General features: G+C 43.6%; 1 protein-coding gene across 1 annotated transcript; it reads right to left on the reverse strand.

Annotated features, from left to right (window-relative positions):
* Window positions 1–27,297, reverse strand: LOC129861415 (paired box protein Pax-2a-like). The gene is made up of 7 exons (XM_055932806.1): window positions 26,802–27,297; window positions 23,034–23,199; window positions 22,038–22,235; window positions 12,367–12,452; window positions 11,721–11,840; window positions 10,441–10,485; window positions 1–83 (listed from the first exon to the last, which is right to left on the reverse strand). The coding sequence occupies exons 1-7, from the start codon at window positions 26,842–26,844 to the stop codon at window positions 1–3; spliced, it is 741 nt and encodes a 246-aa protein (XP_055788781.1). The 5' UTR covers window positions 26,845–27,297.
* Window positions 27,298–27,604: the final 307 nt, after the last annotated feature.

Genomic DNA, 27,604 nt, shown 5'->3' on the forward strand with positions numbered 1-27,604 from the left:
CTAATGGTCTGTGGGCTGGGTGAAGGGTTGGGCGGAATGCTGGGTGGAGGCCGAGTGGCGAGCACAGAGGGCCTTTGAGTGGCCTGGGCCACATGGCAGCCAGAAGTGTGGGAGGGATGAGAGCCATTCAACCAGGCAGGCCTTCTCCAAAATTGCTTTTTAATGCCCTGACGCAGACACCCCAGATACGACCCTAATAGCCTAATAGTCAAGCACCTTTTCACCAGTTGAAAAAAAGAGGGGGGAGGAGGAAAGAGGGGGATGAAAATAACGAAAAAAAAGGCTCCAATGAAAGCGGGCTAGTCTGATTAATATTACGTTAGATGAAAACAGATTTTTCTGGACCATTCTGGGGCGGCTTCTCTCCCCTCTCCCCCCTCCTTCCTCCCTCCTTCTCTCCCCTCCTTCCCTTGTTTCAATACCTTCTCCTCCACTCTTTATGATTGCAAGTCATTTCCAATTCGTTTTGGTATTGATCTTGTGGTAGGAATCAGTTTGGTAATTAGTTGCATTATGGGCCTGTCCCGCCGGCTGAGGGGCTGTCCCCATCCTGATTTATCACCGATCTAATTCGCTACGATCGCACCCGAGATGAAAATGAACTCACTAAGGCCACTAGCCACGGCTGCTAAGGCTGCATGGGCAGTAGCTCTGGGAGTTTCAAGAGAGAAAATAATAGTCTCTTGTTTAATGAAAGTAAATAAAGGTTATCCGACGAAATAGGGCCCATAGCTTTAAATAAGAGGTTGGTAGCAATTAGGGATTTATATTACATTTACATTACATTTAAGTCATTTAGCAGACGCTCTTATCCAGAGCGACTTACAAATTGGTGCATTCACCTTATGATATCCAGTGGAACAACCACTTTACAATAGTGCATCTAACTCTTTTAAGGGGGGGGGGGGGGTTAGAAGAATTACTTTATCCTATCCTATCCTATCCTTAAAGAGGTGGGGTTTCAGGTGTCTCCGGAAGGTGGTGATTGACTCCGCTGACCTGGCGTCGTGAGGGAATTTGTTCCACCATTGGGGTGCCAGAGCAGCGAACAGTTTTGACTGGGCTGAGCGGGAACTGTACTTCCTCAGAGGTAGGGAGGCGAGCAGGCCAGAGGTGGATGAACGCAGTGCCCTTGTTTGGGTGTAGGGCCTGATCAGAGCCTGAAGGTACGGAGGTGCCGTTCCCCTCACAGCTCCGTAGGCAAGCACCATGGTCTTGTAGCGGATGCGAGCTTCAACTGGAAGCCAGTGGAGAGAGCGGAGGAGCGGGGTGACGTGAGAGAACTTGGGAAAGTTGAACACCAGACGGGCTGCGGCGTTCTGGATGAGTTGTAGAGGTTTAATGGCACAGGCAGGGAGCCCAGCCAACAGCGAGTTGCAGTAATCCAGACGGGAGATGACAAGTGCCTGGATTAGGACCTGCGCCGCTTCCTGCGTGAGGCAGGGTCGTACTCTGCGAATGTTGTAGAGCATGAACCTACAGGAACGGGTCACCGCCTTGATGTTAGTTGAGAATGACAGGGTGTTGTCCAGGATCACGCCAAGGTTCTTAGCACTCTGGGAGGAGGACACAATGGAGTTGTCAACCGTGATGGCGAGATCATGGAACGGGCAGTCCTTCCCCGGGAGGAAGAGCAGCTCCGTCTTGCCGAGGTTCAGCTTGAGGTGGTGATCCGTCATCCACACTGATATGTCCGCCAGACATGCAGAGATGCGATTCACCACCTGGTTATCAGAGGGGGGAAAGGAGAAGATTAATTGTGTGTCGTCTGCATAGCAATGATAGGAGAGACCATGTGAGGATATGACAGAGCCAAGTGACTTGGTGTATAGCGAGAATAGGAGAGGGCCTAGAACAGAGCCCTGGGGGACACCAGTGGTGAGAGCACGTGGTGCGGAGACAGATTCTCGCCACGCCACCTGGTAGGAGCGACCTGTCAGGTAGGACGCAATCCAGGCGTGGGCCGCGCCGGAGATGCCCAGCTCGGAGAGGGTGGAGAGGAGGATCTGATGGTTCACAGTATCAAAGGCAGCCGATAGGTCTAGAAGGATGAGAGCAGAGGAGAGAGAGTTAGCTTTAGCAGTGCGGAGCGCCTCCGTGACACAGAGAAGAGCAGTCTCAGTTGAATGACTAGTCTTGAAACCTGACTGATTTGGATCAAGAAGGTCATTCTGAGAGAGATAGCAGGAGAGCTGTCCAAGGACGGCACGTTCAAGAGTTTTGGAGAGAAAAGAAAGAAGGGATACTGGTCTGTAGTTGTTGACATCGGAGGGATCGAGTGTAGTTTTTTTCAGAAGGGGTGCAACTCTCGCTCTCTTGAAGACGGAAGGGACGTAGCCAGCGGTCAAGGATGAGTTGATGAGCGAGGTGAGGTAAGGGAGAAGGTCTCCGGAAATGGTCTGGAGAAGAGAGGAGGGGATAGGGTCAAGCGGGCAGGTTCTTGGGCGGCCGGCCGTCACAAGACGCGAGATTTCATCTGGAGAGAGAGGGGAGAAAGAGGTCAAAGCACAGGGTAGGGCAGTGTGAGCAGAACCAGCGGTGTCGTTTGACTTAGCAAACGAGGATCGGATGTCGTCGACCTTCTTTTCAAAATGGTTGACGAAGTCATCAGCAGAGAGGGAGGAGGGGGGAGGAGGGGGAGGAGGATTCAGGAGGGAGGAGAAGGTGGCAAAGAGCTTCATAGGGTTAGAGGCAGATGCTTGGAATTTAGAGTGGTAGAAATTGGCTTTAGCAGCAGAGACAGAAGAGGAGAATGTAGAGAGGAGGGAGTGAAAGGATGCCAGGTCCGCAGGGAGGCGAGTTTTCCTCCATTTCCGCTCGGCTGCCCGGAGCCCTGTTCTGTGAGCTCGCAATGAGTCGTCGAGCCACGGAGCAGGAGGGGAGGACCGAGCCGGCCTGGAGGATAGGGGACATAGAGAGTCAAAGGATGCAGAAAGGGAGGAGAGGAGGGTTGAGGAGGCAGAATCAGGAGATAGGTTGGAGAAGGTTTGAGCAGAGGGAAGAGATGATAGGATGGAAGAGGAGAGAGTAGCGGGGGAGAGAGAGCGAAGGTTGGGACGGCGCGATACCATCCGAGTAGGGGCAGTGTGGGAAGTGTTGGATGAGAGCGAGAGGGAAAAGGATACAAGGTAGTGGTCGGAGACTTGGAGGGGAGTTGCAATGAGGTTAGTGGAAGAACAGCATCTAGTAAAGATGAGGTCAAGCGTATTGCCTGCCTTGTGAGTAGGGGGGGAAGGTGAGAGGGTGAGGTCAAAAGAGGAGAGGAGTGGAAAGAAGGAGGCAGAGAGGAATGAGTCAAAGGTAGACGTGGGGAGGTTAAAGTCACCCAGAACTGTGAGAGGTGAGCCATCCTCAGGAAAGGAACTTATCAGGGCGTCAAGCTCATTGATGAACTCTCCAAGGGAACCTGGAGGGCGATAAATGATTATATATATATATTATATATTATATATATTGTCGCTGGCGCTGGTTTGAGTGGGCCACCTCATTCAATGATGGAATGGCGTTCTCTGGAAATTTGACCTCAACTGCTCATACATGCGTGGGGAACAAAATTGTAAAACAGTGAACATTTTTAACAGTGAAATAAGGAAATTGCAACATTTTTATAATGAGGTACGCTATATAGACAGTCATTCACTATTGCATGTGAAAATGTCACTGGATGCATTTGTAGCCATTTAACTTTAAGTTTATGTTGGTGGCCTACTTTTTGATAGTATAGACCCCTTTCTGTGTTTGCAAACGTTCGCGCACGAGGGCAATGCAAGCAATTTGGTGGCAGAACACAGGGGAGTTCTCAGAGGTTGACAGCTAAAAAAGCCTCCATTTACATGTTGCATTTCACACTACTTTTGGATTATAATTGGATTTAAGGCTCGTATTTCAATTGATTAAAGATCCCCATTAGCTGCTGCCAAGGCTAACTCTTCCTGTGGTCCAGCAACATTAAGTCAGTTATATACCGTTTAAAATATTACATGACATTACATTTAATAGCACTTTAGCCAATACATTTAGTGTGTTCCCTCAGGCCACTACTCCACTATCACATATTTATAATACAACATCCATGTGTACGTGTGTGTGTCTTATCATGCGTGTCTGTGCCTGTGTGTGTTTTTTCAGAGTTCCCGCGGTTCCATAAAGTGTATTTTATCTGTTATTTAATCTGATTCTACTGCTTGCATCAGTTACCTGATGTGGAATAGAGTTCCATGTAGTCATGGCTCTATGTAGTACTGTGTGCCTCCCGTAGTCCGTTCTAGACCTGGGGATTGTGAAAAGACCTTTGGTGGCATGTCTTGTGGGGTATGCATGAGTGTCCTAGCTGTGTGCTAGTAGTTTAAACAGACAACTCGGTCCATTCAGCCTGTCACCACTTCTTACAAAAAAAAGTGGTGATGAAGTCCGTCTCTCCTCCACTTTGAGCCATGAGAGATTTATATGAATGTTATTAATGTTAGGTCTCCTTGTACATTTAAGGGTCAGCCATGCTGCCCTGTTCTGAGCTAATTGTAATTTTCTGAGGTCCCTCCTTTGTGGCACTTGACCACACGACTGAACAATACTCCAGATGCGACAAAACTACAGCCTGTTGATAGTGTTTGCTAAAAAGGCAGAGCAGCACTTTATTGTGGACAGACTTCTCCCCATCATAGCTGCTGTTGTATCAATGTCATGATGTTCCTCCTCCTCTCCATTTTCGGAGAAGGAGGAGTATTGAGGGAACCAAGGCGCAGCGGATTGTGAAGACATAATGATTTATTGAAGACACGACAAAATAACAAACACGACGTAGACAGAAAACGAACTATACTTGAATAAACTACAAAACAAAATAAACGATGAAAACAGACCTGGACACGATGAACTTACATACAACGTGAAGAACGAAATGAACAGACTACATGAAATGAACAAACCGTATACAGTCCCGTATGGTGCAAACATTGACACGGACACAGGAGACAACCACCCACAAACACACAGTGATAATGCCCTACCTAAATATGACTCTTGATTAGAGGAAAATGCAAACCACCTGCCTCTAATCAAGAGCCATACCAGGCAAACCGAAACCCACATAGAAACAGATAACATAGACTGCCCACCCAAAACACATGCCCTGACCATAAACACATAAAAAACAACATAAAACAGGTCAGGACTGTTACAGTACCCCCCCCTCAAGATGCGCACGCCGGGCGCACAAGCACAAAGTCCAGGGGAGGGTCCGGGTGGGCAGTTGACCACGGTGGTGGTTCCGGCTCAGGACGCTGTCCCCTTACCACCTTAGTCACTCCCCTCTTCTGTCTACCCCTTCTAATGACCACCCAAACATTAGCTTCCCCTAAATAAACAGCTAGCACCGGGACAAAGGGCAGCACCGGGACAAGGGGTAGCACCGGGACAAGGGGTAGCACCAGAACAAGGGGCAGCACCAGGATAAGGACCATCACTGGAATAAGGGGCAGCACCGGGACAAGGGGCAGCACCGGGACAAGGGGCAGCACCGGGACAAGGGGCAGCACCGGGACAAGGGGCAGCACCGGGACAAGGGGCAGCACCGGGACAAGGGGCAGCACCGGGACAAGGGGCAGCACCGGGACAAGGGGCAGCACCGGGACAAGGGGCAGCACCGGGACAAGGGGCAGCACCGGGACAAGGGGCAGATCCCGGCTGAAGGACTCTGGCAGGTCCTGTTTGGACGGCTCTGGCAGGTCCATGCTGGCTGACGGCTCTCGACGCTCATGGCAGACTGACGGCTCTCGACGCTCATGGCAGGCTGACGGCTCTCGACGCTCATGGCGCTCTGACGGCTCTGGCTGCTCATGGCTCACTGACGGCTCTGGCTGCTCATGGCTCACTGACGGCTCTGGCTGCTCATGGCTCACTGGCGGCTCTGGCAGATCCTGTCTGGTTGGCGGCTCTGGCAGATCCTGTCTGGTTGGCGGCTCTGGCAGATCCTGTCTGGTTGGCGGCTCTGGCAGATCCTGTCTGGTTGGCGGCTCTGGCAGATCCTGTCTGGTTGGCGGCTCTGGCAGATCCTGTCTGTCTGACGGCTCTAGCGGCTCCTGTCTGGCTGATGGCTCTAGCGGCTCCTGTCTGGCTGACGGCTCTGTAGGCACATGGCAGACGGGCGGCTTTGCAGGCTCATGGCAGACGGGCGGCTTTGCAGGCTCCTGGCAGACGGATGGCTCAGATGGCGCTGGGGAGACGGATGGCTCAGATGGCGCTGGAGAGACGGATGGCTCAGATGGCGCTGGGGAGACGGATGGCTCAGATGGCGCTGGGGAGACGGATGGCTCTGGCCGGATATGGCGCACTGTAGACCTGGTGCGTGGTGCCGGAACTGGAGGCACCGTGCTACTGACAAGCACCTTCCTACTAGTGCGGGGAGCAGGGACAGGGCACACTGTATTCTCAAAGCCTACTCTATCCCTGATGCGTGGTACCGGCACTGGTGACGCCGGGCTGAGGACAAGCACATCAGGATTAGTAGGGGGAGAATATACAGTGTGTACAGGGCTCTGGAGACGCACTGGTAGCTTAGTGCGTGGGCCCGGAACTGGAGGCACCGGGCTAAATACACGCACCACAGGGAGAGTGCGTGGAGGAGGAACAGGGCTCAGGATACGCACTGGTAGCCTAGTGCATAGTGTAGACACTGTAGGTACTAGGCTGGGGCGGGGAGGTGGTGCCGGAAATACCGGACCGTGGAGGCGTACTGGCACTCTTGAGCATTGAACCTGCCCAACCTTACCTGGTTGAATGCTCCCGGTTGCCCGACCAGTGCGGGGAGGTGGAATAACCCGCACCGGCCTATGTAGGCGAACCGGGGAAACCATGCGTAAGGCAGGTGCCATGTATGCCGGCCCGAGGAGACGCACTGGAGACCAGACGCGTTGAGCCGGCCTCATGACACCTGGCTCAATGCCCAATCTAGCCCTCCCAGTGCGGGGAGGTGGAATAACCCGCACCGGGCTATGCACTCGTACAGGAGACACCGTGCGCTCTACTGCGTAACACGGCGCCTGCCCGTACTCCCGCTCTCCACGGTAAGCCCGGGAAGTGGGCGCAGGTCTCCTACCTGCCCTTGGCCCACTACCCTTTAGCCCCCCCCCAAGAAATTTTTGGGAGTTACTCACGGGCTTTTTCGGCTTCCGTGCCAGACGCGTTCCCTCATAGCTCCGGTTCCTCTCTCCGGTAGCCTCTGCTCTCCGCAGTGCCTCCAGCTGTTCCCATGGGAGGCGATCTCTACCAGCTAGGATCTCCTCCCATGTGTAGACACCCTTTCCATCCAACACATCGTCCCATGTCCATTGCTCCTTCTTCTCCTGTCCCTTTCTCCTTTGACTCCGCTGCTTGGCTCTGGGTTGGTGGGTGGTTCTGTCATGATGTTCCTCCTCCTCTCCATTTTCGGAGAAGGAGGAGTATTGAGGGAACCAAGGCGCAGCGGATTGTGAAGACATAATGATTTATTGAAGACACGACAAAATAACAAACACGACGTAGACAGAAAACGAACTATACTTGAATAAACTACAAAACAAAATAAACGATGAAAACAGACCTGGACACGATGAACTTACATACAACGTGAAGAACGAAATGAACAGACTACATGAAATGAACAAACCGTATACAGTCCCGTATGGTGCAAACATTGACACGGACACAGGAGACAACCACCCACAAACACACAGTGATAATGCCCTACCTAAATATGACTCTTGATTAGAGGAAAATGCAAACCACCTGCCTCTAATCAAGAGCCATACCAGGCAAACCGAAACCCACATAGAAACAGATAACATAGACTGCCCACCCAAAACACATGCCCTGACCATAAACACATAAAAAACAACATAAAACAGGTCAGGACTGTTACAATCAACATGTTTTGACCATGACAGATTACAATCCAGGGTTACTCCGAGCAGTTTAGTCACCTCAACTTGCTCAATTTCCACATTATTTATTACAAGATTTAGTTGACGTTTAGGGTTTAGAGAATGATTGAAATATTTACAACTAACTTATGACTTGCTCTTTATTAGATGTTTTAGTGATTTCACTTGCTGTACTAGCTGATGTGGATAGTGTTGAGTCATCCGCATTCATAGAAACACTGGCTTTACTCAAGGCTAGTAAAATGTCATTAGACAGCTCCTAGACAGCTGCCCTGGGGAATTCCTGATTCTACCTGGATTATGTGGTAGAGGCTTCCATTAAAGAACACCCTCTGTGTTCTGTTAGACCGGTAACTGTTCATCCACAATATAGCAGGGGGTGTAAAGCCATAACACATACGTTTTTCCATCAGCAGACTATGACTGAAAATGTCACAAGCTGCACTGAAGTCCAGCAAAGCTGCTCCCACAAACGTTTTTATCATCAATTACACTCAGCCAATCATCAGTCATTTGTGTAAGTGTTGTGCTTGTATAATATACTTCCCTATAAGTGTGCTGAAAGTCTGTTGTCAATTTGTGTACAGTAAAATAGCATTGCATCTGGTCAAACACCATTTTTCCCAAAAGGTTATTTGGCTATTTGAGCCAGTAAAGGGGGCTTTACTATTCTTGGGTAGCGGAATGACTTTAGCTTCCCTCCAGGCCTGAGGGCACACACTTTCTAGTAGGCTTGGATTGAAGATATGGCAAATAGGAGTGGTCATATTGTCCGCTATTATCCTCAGTAATTTTCCATCCAAGTTGTCAGACCCCGGTGGCTTGTCATTGATAGAGAGCAATAATTTATTCACCTCTTCCACGCTCACTTTACAGAATTCCAAATTACAATGCTTGTCTTTCATAATTTGGTCAGTTATACTTGGATGTATAGTGTCAGCGTTTGTTGATGGCATGTGATGCCTATTTTGCAAATCTTGCTAAAATAAAAAATAATTAATGAATGAGCCCTCTGATTCAATGATGGCACTGAGTTTGCCTTGGTGTATTTTCAGTCCTCCTCTGGGTATATTGACTTCAATAAAAAATCTAGGAGGATGATGGTTCTCACCCCCTTCCATAGACTTACACAGTAATTATGACGACTTCCGGAGGATTTCCTCCAAACTATCAGAGCTCTTGCAGTATGAACTAACATCTTGTCCAGCCAATCAATGAATCTAGTACTGAAAGCATAAGCTACAGCTAGCTAGCACGGCATTTGGATAAAGTGTGTCGAGTAGTTGACAGAGAAAGAAAATATTTGAACAGTTGAACAAATTAATGTCTTCAAAAATTAAGGAGGAGACAGAGACAGAGACAGAGACAGAGACAGAGACAGAGACAGAGACAGAGACAGAGACAGAGACAGAGACAGGTAGTTGTATTTTCTCTTCTTCTTAGTTTACCTTACTTAGCCAATGCAGTTAATTTAGCCTGCTCAACAACCTGACTCAAACAGAGGAATGCTAGCTGGCTAAGGCTATCCTACACGGAAACTCTTCCAACTCAAGTTAAGCATTCGGTTTTATTCATTTATTGGCACCGGGGCTGGCCATTGTAACTTTTTAATGTACACTGTACTGCGTGATTGTACACATGGATTGGATTGTGGGTTTGCTCATGTGTTAGTTCTAGTTTGTTGACTATAACATTAATTTGGTGACAACTATGTAGGCTGTGTAACAGTTAGAGGTTATGGTGTAAAGGTTTGGCTTTGAGAGGTGTTTGCGCCTGGTCACAGACAGCTGTTGTGTTGTGCACTGAAATCCACAAGCAAAGGAAAAAGGTGAAAGGAGGAGGAAGACGCGAGAAGGAATTATATAACGAGCAAAGTGATGAAAGTGAACTGTGTGTGCAAGTGATAAGGGGTGTATTCATTCCGCCGATTCTGTTGCAAAACGTTTCTTAAATGGAACGAAACGGGGAGGGACCTACCTGAATTTGTCCAATAGAAACTCTAGTTTTTTGGACACCCCAGATCAGCTAGATGCAGGCCAGAGTGTGCAAGGCGGTATTGAATGTGTCACTGTCATCTTGATTACTTAAATTTGACTCTCGACCTGTGCACCTACATTATAAACTTTCATTTTGTAGGCTAGGTTGTAGCAACCCCATCGTATAGTATAGTTCCTTATGCAAAATTGTATTTAAAAGGTCATAATTATTCATTCATATTGTAGCATTTTGCATCATAAAGTCCCATCATATATTGAATTACAGTATATGTAACAGTCACTCTGTGCCTCAACATAAATGTGGAAATTGAACTGCATGCCTTTACGTCGAACATATGATGTGCTGAAGTCACTTCATGACAATTTGTTAAAGTTACTCCCGATTGTCGCCATGAGGATATCAATAGTCACAATCAAAGTGTCTTCCCTCTTCTTCCTCAAACCCGCACAGACAACCACACTCCTATAGAGGTAAAAGGCCTCTGACAGACCTAAGCAAGACAAACGGTTTGCTAAAGTTAACATACAATGTCCGATTTTCCGCCCATCCAAGTGGTTGCCACTCCAGGGAACTAAGGAGACGGAAACATAAAAGAAGCAAGTGACCTGCTTTGATGAATGCTGCACGAGAATGCACAAGGCACACCAACTGGGTTGTGCGCACGCACGCACACACCATGCACACAGGCAGGCACGCACACACGTTCTTACACACACACACAACCAAGCAAAAACACACACACGCACAGCAACCTCAGCCCCCCTGCCTGACTCCAAGGTCTGTTCCTACACCTGTTCAGGCCTTCACCAGGGAACATGTTAATTCACAGACATTAAAAAGCCAATTGTTTGCAGAAGCGATAATCTATTAGGCCTCAGGCACTATGTGTCCACTCATTATGTTTAGCCTGAGAATGAGGCATTCTGGGTCGGGAGTGCTCGGGCTTCCACTTAATCTTGGAACGTATCTACCTCTCACTCTCTCTCTCTCTGTACACGCTCAGTTTCTACAACTGATGTACAACACTTATGACAAAACAGTTGCGATCCAAAAGAAGTGTTTGTCTGCACATTATTTTACACAACCGTTGTGGAGACACTACAGAATGGTTGTGTAAACATTTTTGCGCAGACAAACTCGCTGTTGCATGCCAAAAATATATGTTGTATCACAACCATTATGTCAAACGCGTTTAACATCAGTTGTACAACCTGAGTGTGTATGGGGCCTCTCTCTACTTTCTTGCACTTGTCTAAAGTCTTTCCCTGCATGATAAGTATTTTTCTTTCTTCAAATTCCTCATCCTCTTACTGTTAAACTCTCCACTCTCACTTGCTCAATAAACAACGAGCCTGCATCTTAATTCATTGTATGTCATTCAAAAGATCTCAATTTATTCCTACCGCTGTACTCTACACAAAACAGAAACAAATGAAGAATGAGCTGTGTTTAACACCTTAATGGTCTATAAGAAGAATTAAATAAGTAGTGATATAAAGAACAGCACCCCTGCTGCCTTGCCAAAATGGATTACACTTGTATGAAGGCTGTGTGTGATTTCTAGTGCCAAGCGTCAGATAAAATTGAGATGCAGCTCTGTAGGCATAGGTGGTAAAACATACTGTTTCTACAATCTGATTGATACACAGTTCACTCCCGGGCTTGCCTGCCGATAACACAACACAACAACAAACAGGAGAGAGCAGACACAAAAGCACATGGCTCCGGCGCTGTCATAAATGCCATCCTCTTTCACACACAGAAAAGTACAGAGACGAGGGGAGAGAAATAAAACGAGGTTCTTACCATCGTCTCCTTTCCTCTTTTCACCATTGGAGCGGGGGATCCCCAGGATGTCGTTGATGGAGTAGGATCCTACCGGGTTGTTGGAGGCGCCGGTAACGGGGGGAGAGGCCGTGCTAAGGACTGGGGCAGAGGAATCACGAGTTGAAGTGTGTTGTTAGCACATTTGTTAGGACTACTACTTACTTAATACTTTGTAAAAATATGATATACTGTGTATAAATATTAAATTGAGGCCCTTCTCATATTTATGGTATGTCCAGTATTTGTCAGTACTGTGTATTTGTGTTTATACAGAGGCCCTTTCTTATACCTATGGCTGTACCCAGTATTTGTCTGTACATACTGTTTTATATTGTATATATTGAGGCCTTAACTCTTACCTATGGCCGGTATTTGTTAATACATACTGTGCATATTGCCCTTTCTCAAACCTGTATGATGTGTCCAGTTTGTCAGTACATACACAGTATTTACTGACAAATACGTATGTTGAGTACCTTTCTCATACCTATGGTTTGTCCAGTAAAATTTGTCAGTACAGGTTCCTAGCATGTATATATTAAGGCCTGCTCTCATACCCCTGGTGGGGCCAGTATTTGTCAGTGAATACTGTGTATATACAGTATATTTAGGTCCTTTCTCCTACCTATGGTGTGTCCAGGCGTGGAGAGTGGTGTTATGGAACCGTCAAGCGATGGGTGGAATGACTGCTGGACTTTGGTGCGAATAATCCTGCCAAAGTGAACAACATACACGGATCAATCAACTCTTCGCCTCAGGGCATGGAGATTTGACACTGTTCCCCCAATCCTCACAATACAGCATGCTTTAACATAGCACACATCACATCCATTTATAACCCTGCATGTCTAAAATTCCTCCATCGTTTTGGGGCCTCGTATCCCGATACTCTGGTTCTGTCACAAATAACCAATCTCAGGGCATTAGAGGGGTGTGGGAGTGAATAGGGGCTGCCCCCTGAGAGAGCGGATTCAATCTAGCAGCATTCTGGGGTTAGAAATATGATTAAGTCCCAATACCCTTAAGATGTGGTATGGAGGGAAGGTCTTCATTGCACTTCGGACTGGATGATCTTGCAAACAAAGCATGAAATCACATCAATTCACCTCAATGATCAGCTTCACTGAGTCTACCTAGCCTCCTCTTATAATCTCCCTGTCTCACTTCCTATACCATACCCTTATCATTTTCTATCTCTCTCCACATCTCTCTTTCTCTTCTCCTGCTCTCTTCCCCATGCCCTCCATCTCTCCCTTTCTCTCATTCTACCCTCTCCCTCTACCCTCAATCTCTTATCGCTGTCCCCCCTTTACTGTTTTTGTATATCTGTCTCACCCATTTCCATTTAACACTCACTCCCCCCCCCACCTCCCCCTCTGTTTGTTGCTCTCTCCTCCTCCCTCCTCATATCTTTCGTCTCTCTCTCTCTCTCTTTCCTCAGATCAGTCAGATTAGCAGTGAGACATCTCCCGATGTCTATGAGGATCAGGCTCTATTGATCTGATCTTGGGGATAGAAAAGTTGGGGGGGGGGAACGCGTGACAGAGACCAGATGCAAATGGCTAGGCTATAAAGTATATCTGACAGGAAAGCCAATAGTGTCTCGTCCAAGCCCCCTGCAACAACCTATATTTTTTCAATAACCTGAAAACGGAGGGGCCACATTTGAACAGAATTACAGATGACACCTTGTTACCACGACAGAAACTCTGAGATAATTTTAGAACAGTGAGCAGTACATTTGTGCTTTATAGTAATTCAGCCAGAGAGTGTAGTGTATCACACTGGGTAAGCAGTAAGACTCACTGATTCAAAGGCTGGAAATCTAATGTGACACAATCACTTGAACATTACAATCACTATACAAAAACAAAAGAGAGTTGCCTAAAAACCATGGGAGAAAAGCAAGTCTTCCTCCATTGGACCTGTATTGGTAACGGACGTCAAACAAGGTGATGTAACTGTAGCTAGCTAATCTACAGCATTTCTGATGCTTTTTACCCATATGCAGTGCATTCGCGAAAGTATTCTGACCACTTTACTTTTTCCACATTTTGTTAAGATACAGCCTTATTCTAACATTGTTTAAATTGTTTTTTCCCCTCATCAATCTACACATAATACCCCCAAAATGACAAAGCAAAAACAGGTTTTAGATATTTTTTTATACATTCGCAAAAATATCACTGTAACGATGTGCGCTGAGAGTCGGGAAGCAATTCCAGGGAGTGAGTGTTTTAATGAAATAATCGAAACATAATTCAAAACAAAAAACACTAACAGCACACAGACCAGAAACAGAAACAATGACGCCTGGAGATTGGAACCAAAGGGACAGACATATATAGGGAAGGTAATCAAGGAAGTGATGGAGTCCAGGTCAGTCAGACGATGCGCAGGTGTGTGTAATGATGGTGAACGGTGTGCGCCATAATGAGCAGCCTGGTGACCTAGAGGCCGGAGAGGGAGCACAGGTGACAATCACATGCACATAAATATTCAGACCTTTTACTCAATACTTTGATGAAGCTGGCAGTGATTACAGCCTTGAGTGTTCTTGGGTGTGACACTACAAGCTTGGCACACTTGTATTTGGAGAGTTTCTCCCATTCTTCTCTGCGGATCTTCTCAAGCGCCCTCAGGTTGGATGGGGAGTGTTGCTGCACAACTACAGTATTTTCAGGTCTCTCCAGAGATGTTTGATCGGGTTCATGTGCGGGCTCTGGCTGGGCATCTCAAGGACATTCCAAGACTTGTCCTGAAGCCACTGATGCGTTGTCTTGGCTGTGTGATTAGGGTCATTGTCCTGTTGGAAGGGGAACCTTCGCCCCAGTCTGATGTCCTGAGCACTCTGGAGCAGGTTTTCATCAAGGATCTCTCTGTACTTTGCGCCGTTCATCTAGCCCTCAATCCTGACTAGTCTCCCAGTCCCTGCCGCTGAAAACATCCCCACAGCATGATGCAGCCACCACCATGCTTCACCATAGGGACGGTGCCAGGTTTCCTCCAGACAAGACGCTTGGCATTCAGGCCAAAGCGTTCAATATTGGTTTCATCAGAGCAGAGAATCTTGTTTTCCATGATGTGAGAGTCCCTTAGGTGCCCTTTGGCAAACTCCAAGTGGGCTGTCATGTGCCTTTTATTGAGGAGTGGCTTCCGTCTGGCCACTCTACCATAAAGGCCTGATTGGTGGAGTGCTGCAGAGATGGTTGTCCTTTTGGAAGGTTCTCCCATCTCCACAGAGGAACTCTGGAGCTCTGTCAGAGTGACAATCGGGTTCATGGTCACCTCCCCTGAACAAGGACCTTCTCCCCATGATTGCTCAGTTTGGCTGGGCGGCCAGCTCTAGAAACAGTCTTGGTGGTTCCAGACTTCTTCCATTTAAGAATGATGGAGGCGACTGTGTTCTTGGGGACCTTCAATGCTGCAGAAATGTTTTGGTACCCTTCCCTAGAGCTGTGCCTCGACACAATCCAGTCTCGGTGCTCTATTGGCAATTCTTTCGACCTCTTGGTTTGGTTTTAGCTCTGACATGCATTGTCAAGTGTGGGACCTTATATAGACAGGTGTGTGCCTTTCCAAATCATGCTCAATAAATTGAATTTACCACACGTGGACTCCAATCAAGTTGTAGAAACATCTCAAGGATGATCAGTGGAAACAGGATGCACCTGAACTCAATTTCGAGTGTCAAAGCAAGATAAATAAGGTATCTGTTTTTTTATTTTTAATACATTTGCAAAAATGGTTTAATCTGTTTTCGCTTTGTCATTATGGGGTACTGTGTGTAGATTGATGAAAAAAAATGATTTAATCAATTTTAGAATAAGGCTGTAACATAACAAAATCTGGAAAAAGGGAAGGGGTCTGAATACTTTCCTAATGCACTCTATCTCGGGCTCCCGAGTGGCGCAGCGGTCTAAGGCACTGCATCTCAGTACAGTCCTTGGTTCAAATCCAGGCTGCATTACATCTGGCAGTGATTGGGAGTCCCATAGGGCAGCACACAATCGGCCCAGCATTGTCTGGGTTTGGCCGGGGTAGGCCGTCATTGTAAGTAAGAATGTGTTCCTTAACTGACTTGCCTAGTTAAATTTAAAAAAAACTGACCTTATGGCTCGAGAGAGCCTAATAGATTAAATGTATTTCCAATCTATGTTCTTGAAATTGAATTTGGGCGGGGAAATGAATTAGGTGTGTTGGCATTGTTTTCCAGAAGAAAATAAATCCTAAATAAATATTAAAATGGGGATGAATATGATTGAAAGCAGCTTATGCTGCAGGACCTTGGGTTCACGTGTTATGTTCATTAAACATGTGGTTGTTGGTGGCAACTCTTTTCTGCAGCTACAACACAAAGTGAAACCCAGTCTCTGCTTTAAACACATGAATTATTAAAGATTACACAAAGACATTCTCTTTTATCAGCGGAGCAGAGGTCAACTCTTTAACCACATGCCATGATGTTCTCTCTCCTTCTCCCTCCCTCACATTCGCTCTCCTTTGCACCATTCTACCATTTCTTTCTACCACATCTTTTTAAACCAAAAGCAGGCGTACTGTTGTGACTACACTGAATGTGTTAAAAGAAGAGTTTGGAGTGTGACTGTTTGAGGTTGTGGACAGGGGTCTTTTATACTGATAACAAGTTCAAACAGGTGCCATTAATACAGGTAACGGGTGGAGGACAGAGGAACCTCTTAAAGAAGAAGTTACAGGTCTGTGAGAGACAGAAATCTTGCTTGTTTGTAGGTGACCAAATACTTATTTTCCACCATAATTTGCAATTAAATTCATTAAAAATCCTACAATGTGATTTTCAGGAAAAAAATTTCTCATTTTGTCTGTCATAGTTGAAGTGTACCTATGATAAAAATTACAGGCCTCTCATCTTTTTAAGTGGGAGAACTTGCACAATTGGTGGCTGACTAAATACTTTTTTGCCCCACTGTATATATATTTTGAGGGTACTTTGCTTTTAAGCACACTTCAATGTATAACAGGTACATCTTCAGATGTCTGCATCAGGGCTTAGGTCCAAAGCTCACCAATATGTCCTTTATGAATGATTTCCATTTCTAAGGGTGGATTGCATCTTTAACCTCTACTTATAGTTTTGGGCTACATCAATTCACTTATATAGCCCATATTACAGCAGGTAAAATAATCCAGAGGATTTGTGGTGTATGCAAGTGTAACGGATGTGAAATGGCTAGCTAGTTAGCGGTGGTCCGCGGCCCTTGCAGAGCAAGGGGAACCACTACTTCAGGGTCTCAAAGCGAGTGACGTAACCGATTGAAACGCTATTAGCGCGGACCACCGCTAACTAGCTATCCATTTCACATCCGTTACACATTGTCTAGAGGATGTGTGCTATGTCCAAGAGCACACATCTTTTGTCTGTGCTCTCTTGAAAACTAAAATAAGAAACACCCCTCCTCAACCGTCCTCTAGCAATTCAGACACCCTTCTTTGCTTTATATAATACACATATCAAAAGATGTGTAGACTATAGACAAACTTAGTCCAACAATAAATGATTAAGTTGGACGGATGTCTTTTCATGTGGATACACATTTAGAATTCAATCTGTTCAAATCTAAAGAATGTATGATTATAAAATGTGTTTTTCCCCCCTTCGGCTCATTAAAATGTAATGCTAATTGCATAGGCGGAAATCCCAGGGGGGACGGGGGGGACACGACCCCCCATCCTGGGGAAAATATGATTTGTCCCCCCCAATATATCACTGTAAACATAACTATTTAATTTCAATAATATTAATAATACGCAATGAAAGCACTTGTACTGATTATAGACACTTAATAGCGCGTTTTTAAATTTCACAAGATTGCGACCCCCCCGCCCTTTGCCTCACAATGGTTTGATCCACTGCCAGTTCTTTAGCTGGCAAGGTAATAGAGGGCTCGTATCTACTGTCCGAAAGGCACTCAATGTACGTAACTGACGTGAGGTAATCCAGTCAATCGCGCCTTAGCAATGTATATATTTTTTTCATGTTGCAGGGTTCACACACTAGCTGAATTTGCAGAGCTAGCGTGCAAACTAAAGCAAACATTAACTATCAAGCTAGCTAGTACCTATTCCATTTATGTGGCGTCGTCAAAGATGGAATATTTGCTATCGTCAGTTTATTCCAAGATTAGCATGCAGCTGTAGTGCTTCAAAGTCCGTGTGATAAGGTTAGCGATAAACTGAAGTCCAAACTGAACAAAACTACACTCTCTTATACCATTGTCTTAAATATATTTAATGGTCTCGTTGCAAAAGCTAAATTGTCGCTAGTGAATTTTTTATTTTTTTCACCTTTAACCAGGTAGCAAAGATTATAGCAAACACCACAGAAATGGAATTGGTGCTCGCTAGCTTTGCAAATTCAGCTATTGTTGGAAGCCTGCCAATATGAAACAAACTATGTTAAAATTTCAAAACGTTGCAGCATGTGTTGTGTAAATGTGTGTGTGCAGCTAGACCGGTCAGCCAGCCAGCCAGGTAGAAAAATGTCAGAAAAAAGTAAAAAGACGGACATCAGAGTATTTTTCAGTACACCAAAACGCAAAGTAAGAACTCTAGTAGCCTAATATCTCAAAGACCAGTTGATAAAATGTTCATAAGAAAGAAGTGAAATGCTAATGGAAATATTTCACAATGATGTCATTAGGCAGAGCAGGCAACAGATGGCACACAGACAGCAGAGCTGGGGACAGATATGCAGGGACAGACTGGCAGAGACAGGGAGTCTCAGGTAAGTTTGTTGAGTCTTTGTTTGGCAACATTATGAAAGGTTCTCAATTTTTTTGATTTGTAAAATAGGGACATAATTGGAAAATGCCATGAATACCCCCACTCTCAATTTAAACTGGTGACTGAACCAAGATTTGTTTAAGGCAATGGTATTGCTGTTGTGATTAATTGTGTAGTTTTGGGTACCGGTAGTTAGGAGTACAGCAAACACCTTATTTCTTTTCTAGGAGACAGACTGTGAGGGTGGTGAAAGGGAAAGAGCCAAGGAGAGAGACTTGAGGACAGTGTCACAGCCACGGCAGGACCAGGTGTCACCCTTGTTGCCAGCAGCACCAGTATAGAGGACAGTGGCACAGCATCGTCCAGTTACCTCAGTGATGACACAAAACCATATCAGCCACACCCACAATTTATAGAACCGCAAACTCTTGCAAACGTTTCAAGAGAGAGGAACACTGCACTGATAAGGAACATTGCTATAACTATTATTATTAGTAGTATTATAATGATTTAAACAAGTTGGGACAACCCTTCAGTTAACTACTGTACCTAACAATTATCCAGTAGTAGTGATTATGGTCCCTCAATATACATTTAACATATTACAACATAGTCTATGTGTTACAGCACTACTTTTGGTGTCCCCCTCAGGAATTGCTCCTGAGAAAATTTCATGTAATTGTCCCCTCCAAGGTTGATATCAGATTTTCGCCCCTGGCTAATGGCCAGGTCTATAAATAGTGCCTCCTAACCAAAGTTCATTATTTGCGCTTGCAGGTATGGGGCTTTTTCACCTTGCGCACTTCCATTTGGGGTTTTCACCGTCTGCCGTCTAGATTGTCCTGTATAATGTGAAATGTGAGGGTGTTGAACGACTGTTTAAAGCTCTCTTCCTACAGCTATTCAGTTTAATGCACTAAGTAGGCCTAAAGGCTAACTTGCTAAAATTCTGTTTTAAAAAAAAGAATTATTTGACCTTTATTTAACTAGACAAGTCAGTTAAGAACAAATTCTTATTTACAATGACGGCCTACCAAAAGGGCTTCTGTGGGGATGGGGGCTGGGATTTTTTTTAATTAAAAAATAAATAACATAAATAGAGGACAAAACACATCACAACAAGAGAAACAACAGAACACTACATAAAGGGAGACCTAAGACAACAACATAGCAAGGCAGCAACACATGACAACACAGCATGGTAGCAACACAACATGACAACATGGTAGCAACACATGGTAGCAGCATAAAACATGGTACAAACATTATTGGGCACAGACAACAGCACAAAGGGCAAGAAGGTAGAGACAACAATACATCACACAAAGAAATCACAACTGTCAGTAAGAGTGTCCATGATTGAGTCTTTGAAAGAAGAGATTGCGATAAAACTGTCCATTTTCAGTGTTTGTTGCAGCTCATTCCAGTCGCTAGCTGCAGCGAACTGAAAAGACGAGCGACCCAGGGATGTGTGTGCTTTGGGGACCTTCAACAGAATGTGACTGGCAGAATGGGTGTTTTATGTGGAGGATGAGGGCTGCAGTAGATATCTCAAATAGGGGGGAGTGAGGCCTAAGAGGGTTTTACAAATAAGCATCAGCCAGTGGGTCTTGCGACAGATATAGAGAGATGACCAGTTTACAGAGGAGTGTAGAGTGCAGTGATGTGTCCAATAAGGAGCATTGGTGGCAGATCTGATGGCCGAATGATAAAGAACATCTAGCTGTTCGAGAGCACCCTTACCTGCTGATCTATAAATTATGTCTCCGTAATCTAGCATGGGTAGGATGGTCATCTGAATCAGGGTTAGTTTGGCAGTTGGGGTAAAAGAGGAGCGATTACGATAGAGGAAACCAAGTCTAGATTTAACTTTAGCCTGCAGCTTTGATATGTGCTCAGTTGAACATTGTGCGATGGATTTCAAAATGTAGACTATGGATTGCTTGTTGGTAAATTGTAAATAATAACAACAATAATAGCCTAAAAATAAGCCCAACGACATGCCTAATAATAATAATAGTCATCATTATAATCATAATAATAAACAATGGTAATATTATAGTGATGTCAGGGGGTGCTGAGGATGTATGAACTTTCCAATTTGTAAGTCGCTCTGGATAAGAGCGTCTGCTAAATGACTTAAATGTAAATGTAAATGTAAATATCAATGTCAATGAGTATTTTTCTCTGCTCATACAGGAGTAATAAAGGCCTAGCGTACTAATTTGGGGGGAATACTTTTAAAATATTTTTTATATTAATACATTTTTCATTGTTATTAATCTGGGGGTGCTGCAGCATAGTGCCCCATCAATTTGTATAGGCGACAGATTGGTGTGGCAGCTCTCCTTAATGGTTGAACATTCTGCCAAGTTCTTTTGGTCTGTTTTGCCCTGTAGTCGCTACCAGTTTGGAAGCCTTTGTTGAGGCCACTAGAAGTGCAAGTGATATAAAACACCAACTATTAATTAATATACTTTGATGTGTAAACACTTAACTAGCAGCCAAACTCCTTGCACCAATCCCTTGTAATTACAGTAAAATACCATGAAATATAAACCCCTCCCCTCAAATACAAAATCCCTCTCATCATCCACTAATTCATTCCGATTACGGTAGCCTTTACTTTTTATTTAATTACATTTTTTACAGTATTGTCCTTACATAGTACTTGCTTTGATACCGTATTTAAATTACAGGAGGTGTACCATAAAATGTAAAACAATTTTACTTGCCATCAAGCTGCCTGTAAACTACTGTCAATTTCACAATAACCCCTTTACAGAGTAGGCCTGTAGGCTATATCAAAATAATAATCTATTTTTTTTTTCTTCTACCAAAAATAAAAAAATGACTCTACTAATCTCCAAATAATACGAACAACATGTATAGGCCTATCAGTCTATACTAGGTTTTATTCGCAACGTCCCTGCATGCTATAACCTCTCTAGTTCACATGTGTTTACTATGGCTCCCACACCGCTCCTATTTGAAACAGAGATCGGTTGGCTATATAAAGCAGCTGCCGGCTCTGTCGCAGTGTGGTCCGCGTATTGAACGATTTGGTTGGGTATTTCCCGTTGCAGCTGGAGCTTTTCCCCGTTGTTGAAGGGTTTTTATCGAGATCTGATATTCGTGGCATAAATCGCCAATCGAATGCTGACTGTGGAGGGTTGCGGTACTGAATTTCCACTTTAAAGACCACCTTTGAGATGGACGAAATGTGTGTGCATATGTGCCCTTTCACCCAAATCTGGTAATGTACTGCGTGCAGCAGATATGGAAAAACCTCTTTATTTTCACACAAGTTCTAGATCCAATAGGCAGCATGTGTCTAAACCCATATAAGTCTGATATAAATTCATCTTCGCACACAAGTAGGCTTCCGTGCTTCTATTGGGCAATATTACACATAGGCCTATTATTTTTGTTATCTGTTTGGTCTACAACGAATTGATTCACTGGTCAGAGTAGGTAGGTTTACGAAAATTCTCCCCTCGATATAGAGAATATAGTGAAGTTATCGCCTACCTGTTGATGGATGACACACTGGGAACGGTGTCGTTGTCACAGACGGCCTCGGACAGAAGTCGGTCTCGAATCTCCCAAGCGAACAAGGTGGGGTTCTGACGCTTGTAATCTGCGATTTTATCAACTACTTTAGGAGTCGCCACCTTTGGTTTGGAGCCCCCGATAACTCCGGGTTTAATACTGCCGGTTTCATAGTACCTGTAGGGTCAAAATATGAATTGGCTTGAATGATATGGGAAAAATACTATAGCTGAGTATTGCTGAAGGAATTTATCTGAAATATCTTAGTTGTAGTTTCATGTATCGGCCAAAATGTTCCTTTTTTAAAGCCGATATTAAAGCAATAACTGTGCTTAATATACCTGAGTTAAAGGATAGTCTGAGTAGACTAAACATTAGTTGAAGAGAGCATCTGAGATTGAAATTGAGCATACTAAAATATAAAGATAACCGAATTACTGTAGAAAGTTATATTATGGAAGGCGAATAAACAATTCCAAAATCAAACAATGTTCTCATGCTTTCATCATCCACTTTGTTAAATATTTAGCCAATAAACGAATGTATGGTTAGGGTTTAGGTTTAGAGTACGGGGTTAGGTTTAGGGTAAGGGTTGGGGTTAGGGTTGGGGTTCAATTTAAACATAACATCACTTAAATCCAGAAATGTAGTTTGAATATAATTTCAAAATATTTTCTCTAAATGTTGGTTTTCAAAATGAAAACATGAGCTTGAATCCAGAAAATGAGCCCAAACGCTTTTCAGATCTAGGCCAATAATACTGATAGTATAAACTATTGCCTTGTCTGAGGCCCATTTTATAAATTAAGGAATTCATCAAAACCATTGGGGGTGATGGATTCCTAATCGTCGACACAGATTCAAGCAAATTCAAGAGAAATGCCGATAACTCTGGCTAAAATAAGTACTGTGCAAACATATGTCAAGATATTTCTGTTTGACACCAATTTAATTGTGCAATTATGTTTCCCTTACCTGCCGAGTATTTTGCTGACGCAGCCGTGACTGACCCGTAGTTGGCGGGAGATGTCACATGGCCTGACACTTTGGTGCGCCAGCTCGACAATTCTCTGCCTCACTACATCAGGCAGAGGTCTGCCATTCACAAACACCCCGCCTAGCTGGTTCACACCCCCATGCCCTATATGGGATACAACAACACACCGAGGGAAACACAACATTACATACAAACAGAAGACATGATGCATCGTGAAACACGACATCCCTTAGAACAACATGACAGCACATCGAGCAATTACAGTAAGAGCTCTTTCTATGTCAGTTTTAAAATACACATTCATAAAGTAGCTTTCACACACACACACAATACATTTGTTTGTACTTTTTTGTTGCCTAATGGATGATTAGCCTAATAAATAGTGGTAGTAGCATATTGCAGATTAGGAGCAGGGACTGTAATACACTAAGACTTTTCTGTAATTTCAACAGTAAAACACTGTAGAATGCACAGTAAAATACCGTGTGTTTTAACAGAAATAATAAAGTAGGTTTGCACTGCATTGTCTGTAAAATTATGAAAAATCCTGTTATTAACTGTAATTGTAATCCTCCTGTAAAAATTACTCTAAAATACTATTTTGTTTTTTTTGTTTTTACAGTAATAGCTTATGCTATCAGTTTCCAGCACCATTGCCATCTTGTCGGGTAAGATGCATGAAGCTCAGATTATTTTAGTATATTAAAAAAAAAACTTCAATACTGCAGCCTCTGGGTGCCATAGTGAATAAACAGAGAGCAGATTCGTGACCATTATGTTTGCACCATTATTTTGATCTGCACTGTTGGATCTGCACTGTACCCTGTAAATTCCAATGACATGTTTGTTTAACATGCATTACTTTCAAGAAAAACTGTATTTCAAATGGCACTGCAATTCCACTACACAGAATACCACACCCTACTGTGTTTTTGGAGCGCCAAGAAACTTTTGACCACTAGTGGGTGCATGGTATTGTTGTTTCTGTCTTATTATTAACATATTACGAGGCTGGCATTTCTTGTAAGAGGCTATTTAACTGATATGTGGTAGTTGTGCCCAAATATTTAATTGTGTATAGGGAATTGATTGGAGTGACAGTAAGACTCAAACCTTTGGTTGAGTATTTACAATGTCCTTGGTCTGTTTTGCTCTGTAGCCACTGCACGTTTTACAGCCTTTGATATGACCTCTAGAAGTGCAAATCATGAATACATTTTTGGTATACATATAGAATCCCTGAGCTGACAAGGTCAAAATCTGTCATTCTGCCCCTGAACTAGGCAGTTAACCCACTGTTCCCCGGTAGGCCATCATTGTAAATAAGAATTTGTTCTTAACTGACTTGCCAAGTTAGATAAAGGTTAAATAATAAATGTTTTAAAATATACTGTAATATGAAAACACATTACCTAGCAGCCAATGCGCTTGCACCAATCCCATGCAATTACCATAAAATACAAACTATGCCTACCCTAAATTAATTTCATCCATTCATGCATTCATTCATTACAATTACTGTAAAAAATATGACAAAACCAACAAATTAAATGACATGTTCAAATGCCTCTAAGCATAATGAAGCCCACACTGTACAAATTGTCCCTGTAAATTTACAGCATTATACTGGCAGCAGAGAAAACTGCTGTAGTCATTACAGCAGGATTATATGATTACAGGAGTTTGCTCTGGTCCCAGTATAATGCTGTAAATTTACAAGGACAAGTTGTACAGTGTAGGCTTCATTATGCTTAGATGCATTTAAACATGTTGTCCTTTAATTTGTTGGTTTTAATATAATCTAATGTTCCATGACACAAAGCTATGCTATTTTGTTTGTAGTGAATTGGATAGCCCAAAACTTTATACAATTATGCCTCAACACCGACTACCTTCACTGTGTATTGCAATATTTCCACTTAGTAACCGTTCCATTGCAGCCTAAAACATGTTGCAGATATTATGTTTCAAGCTGTTTAAATTGAATTGCAAAATTATTGTAATTAATTAAAAAGAGCTTTGATAACCGGGATAGCTGGTCCAATAATGATTCATTTATAATTTAGGCTACATTTGGCAGTGGTCTCTCGTTGCCTTTACTCTAATCGTAGGCTAATACAATGTAAGGAAAAAACTCCTTTTCACAACAACGGTGTGCTTTAAAAATACATCTAAAGGCATATCCTATATTTCTGACGGTTATTTCGCGTCAATGAAATGATAAAAATAGACAATGTTAGACTCAAATCCCCCCAAAATGAAAGGGTCTTCTTTGGTCTCTGCATTTGAAGAGTTTCATTCCAAAACGCTATAAATCAATTTTCAGAAATGTTGGTAAATTAGCTTTTATTGTTTTAAAGAAATTATGAAAGATATTGGTGTGTTTTTCACTATGTAATCATGCCATCTTAATGTTATATTTTTCAGAAAGACAAAATCATGTTTTTTTTTGTTGAAAATGCTATATATCCGCCTCATTCGCTGAGAAATATGTAGAACTGCTCGTACTTTTACACAATCAAATGTAACGAATAACGACGTTTTTAATAAGGAAATGTACAAATGGTACATTTTGTGACATCAATATAAAAAATATATTTAAACAAAATCATTCAATACAGTAAAATGTGATCTGTATGTAAAACATGTACATTTGGCATTTTAGTCATTTAGCAGATGCTGTTATCCAGAGCGACTTACAGTAAATGCATTCATTTTAAGATAGCTTTGTGTCATGGAACACTAGCTATGCTATTTTGTTCTTGCCTATGCCGCCGCTCATCCATATACTTATATGTACATAATCCTATTCATTCCTTTCCACTTGTGTGTATGAGGTAGTTGTTGTGAAATTGTTAGATTACTTGTTAGTTATTACTGCACGGTCGGAACTAGAAGCGCAAGCATTTCGCTACGCTCGCAATAACATCTGCTAACCATGTGTATGTGACCAATAACATTTGATTTGAGACAACCACATATCACAGTCAAAAATACAGGATACTCCATTCCAGATAAACAATGGATATATAGCGTTTCGCAACAACAACAAATAACATTTTTATACACATCTCAAATCTATGAATAAAAAATATGTGAACAGTAGTATTTTACACAGACATGAAGTTACCAATAAGCAATAATTTCTGATGAAAAAATCACAAATGGTTAAACGTTGTGGATATAGCGTTTTGGAAGTAAACTCTTAATTTATTTCACAGGTGCCATTTATTTCAAAGGCAATAAAAAATGATTTGTATTCAAATGTATGCTATGGAAGGTGCATTGATGCCTTCATTCCCCACCTATTCAGGAGCGCTCATTTCAACTGACCTCTAGATTTTAGTCAGTAAACGGTATCCTATTCAGAATACTATGCCGATACGACTAAAATACAAATATGTACAATCTGAAATTACAGCTTTTACTGGGATCAAGTCTGCAGGGAAACGTAATGAGGGCTACATTGGATATTCTAACAATGTTTATGGAAAGGTTCTCAATATGATGTTATTCGTTTATAGCCTGGGTTGTTTTGAACGCACATCTTCAATTACGAGAAATATATACAGTATTTCCTGTGCCCATAGCGAAGCGAAAACGTATAGGCTACAAATAGACTAATAATAGGCAATGTTTTTATTAGCAAATTCTTCTGAGAATGAAATTTTAACGGATTCGTTTAAATGCAGTAATGAATGCGTAATCTAACGAGATTATCATGGTGAAACGAATTCTCTACTCACGGTGCATCGCCAGGAAGGGGTCTGTTTTGCAGTGAATATCCATGGGATAGCAAAGAAAAGAAAGGCAGTCTATTGAATTCGCCGTTTTTGCCTTAGTGATATAGCTCTTTTATGCGTAAGAAGAGAGATTGCGTGACAAACAGTCTGCTTCCGTGGCCAGTAGCTCGCAAAATAACTTCTTCATAACAGAAACCCCGCGCAAAATTGTCTCTCCTGTATAACCCAGTCCGTTCAGTGGATACCAATGTGTCAGGTGAAGAGCATGACCAACGTTTTCACAGAGAACACAAAACGCAGCTACGTTCGTCAAACCGGGGTCACTCTTAGACGGTAAAACCACATTATAAGGAAAATAAGGGCCTACACAGTCAACCGAGTCTCCCACGGCCCAGTCACGAAACTGCGGTGGAAAATCCCTCTCCCTGTCAGCGGCAGGTACTGGTGAGTCTCGGGGTTTAATAATCAGATAGGGCGTTCGGGGATTACAGCAGGGGCAGTAAGGACACGCCGAGAGTGGGCTCTCTCTCTGTCCCCCTCTCTTCGAGGATGGACTGTTCCTCAACGAAGGTTTGGGCTGAGAATGAAGCCCATCTCCTTGTGTGTCTGTTTCTAAAAATCTGCAGTCCTACCAATCCTCCCTCTTTCCAGTTCCCTGCCCCCTCTCTCACTCCATCCCACAGATCGTCTCGCATATGGATGACTTGTCAGACTAAGGCAATAGATTACAACACTTTGATTCGCCAACGCAAAAAAACTGGAGACCAAATGAGAAGATACCTGCACACAACAGTTCGGAATGGGAG

The sequence above is a fragment of the Salvelinus fontinalis genome, chromosome 8, assembly GCF_029448725.1.
Source record: "Salvelinus fontinalis isolate EN_2023a chromosome 8, ASM2944872v1, whole genome shotgun sequence".
NCBI classification, from domain to species: domain Eukaryota; kingdom Metazoa; phylum Chordata; class Actinopteri; order Salmoniformes; family Salmonidae; genus Salvelinus; species Salvelinus fontinalis.

Coding starts and splice junctions, on each gene's coding strand:
- LOC129861415 (XM_055932806.1), bottom strand. CDS start 26,844: ATGGATATTCACTGCAAAACAGACCCCTTCCTGGCGATGCACC. Junction 23,200..26,801: donor CCCCTTCCTGGCGATGCACC/GTGAGTAGAGAA, acceptor TATCCCATATAG/GGCATGGGGGTGTGAACCAG. Junction 10,486..11,720: donor AAAGAGGAAAGGAGACGATG/GTAAGAACCTCG, acceptor CCGTCTCCTTAG/TTCCCTGGAGTGGCAACCAC.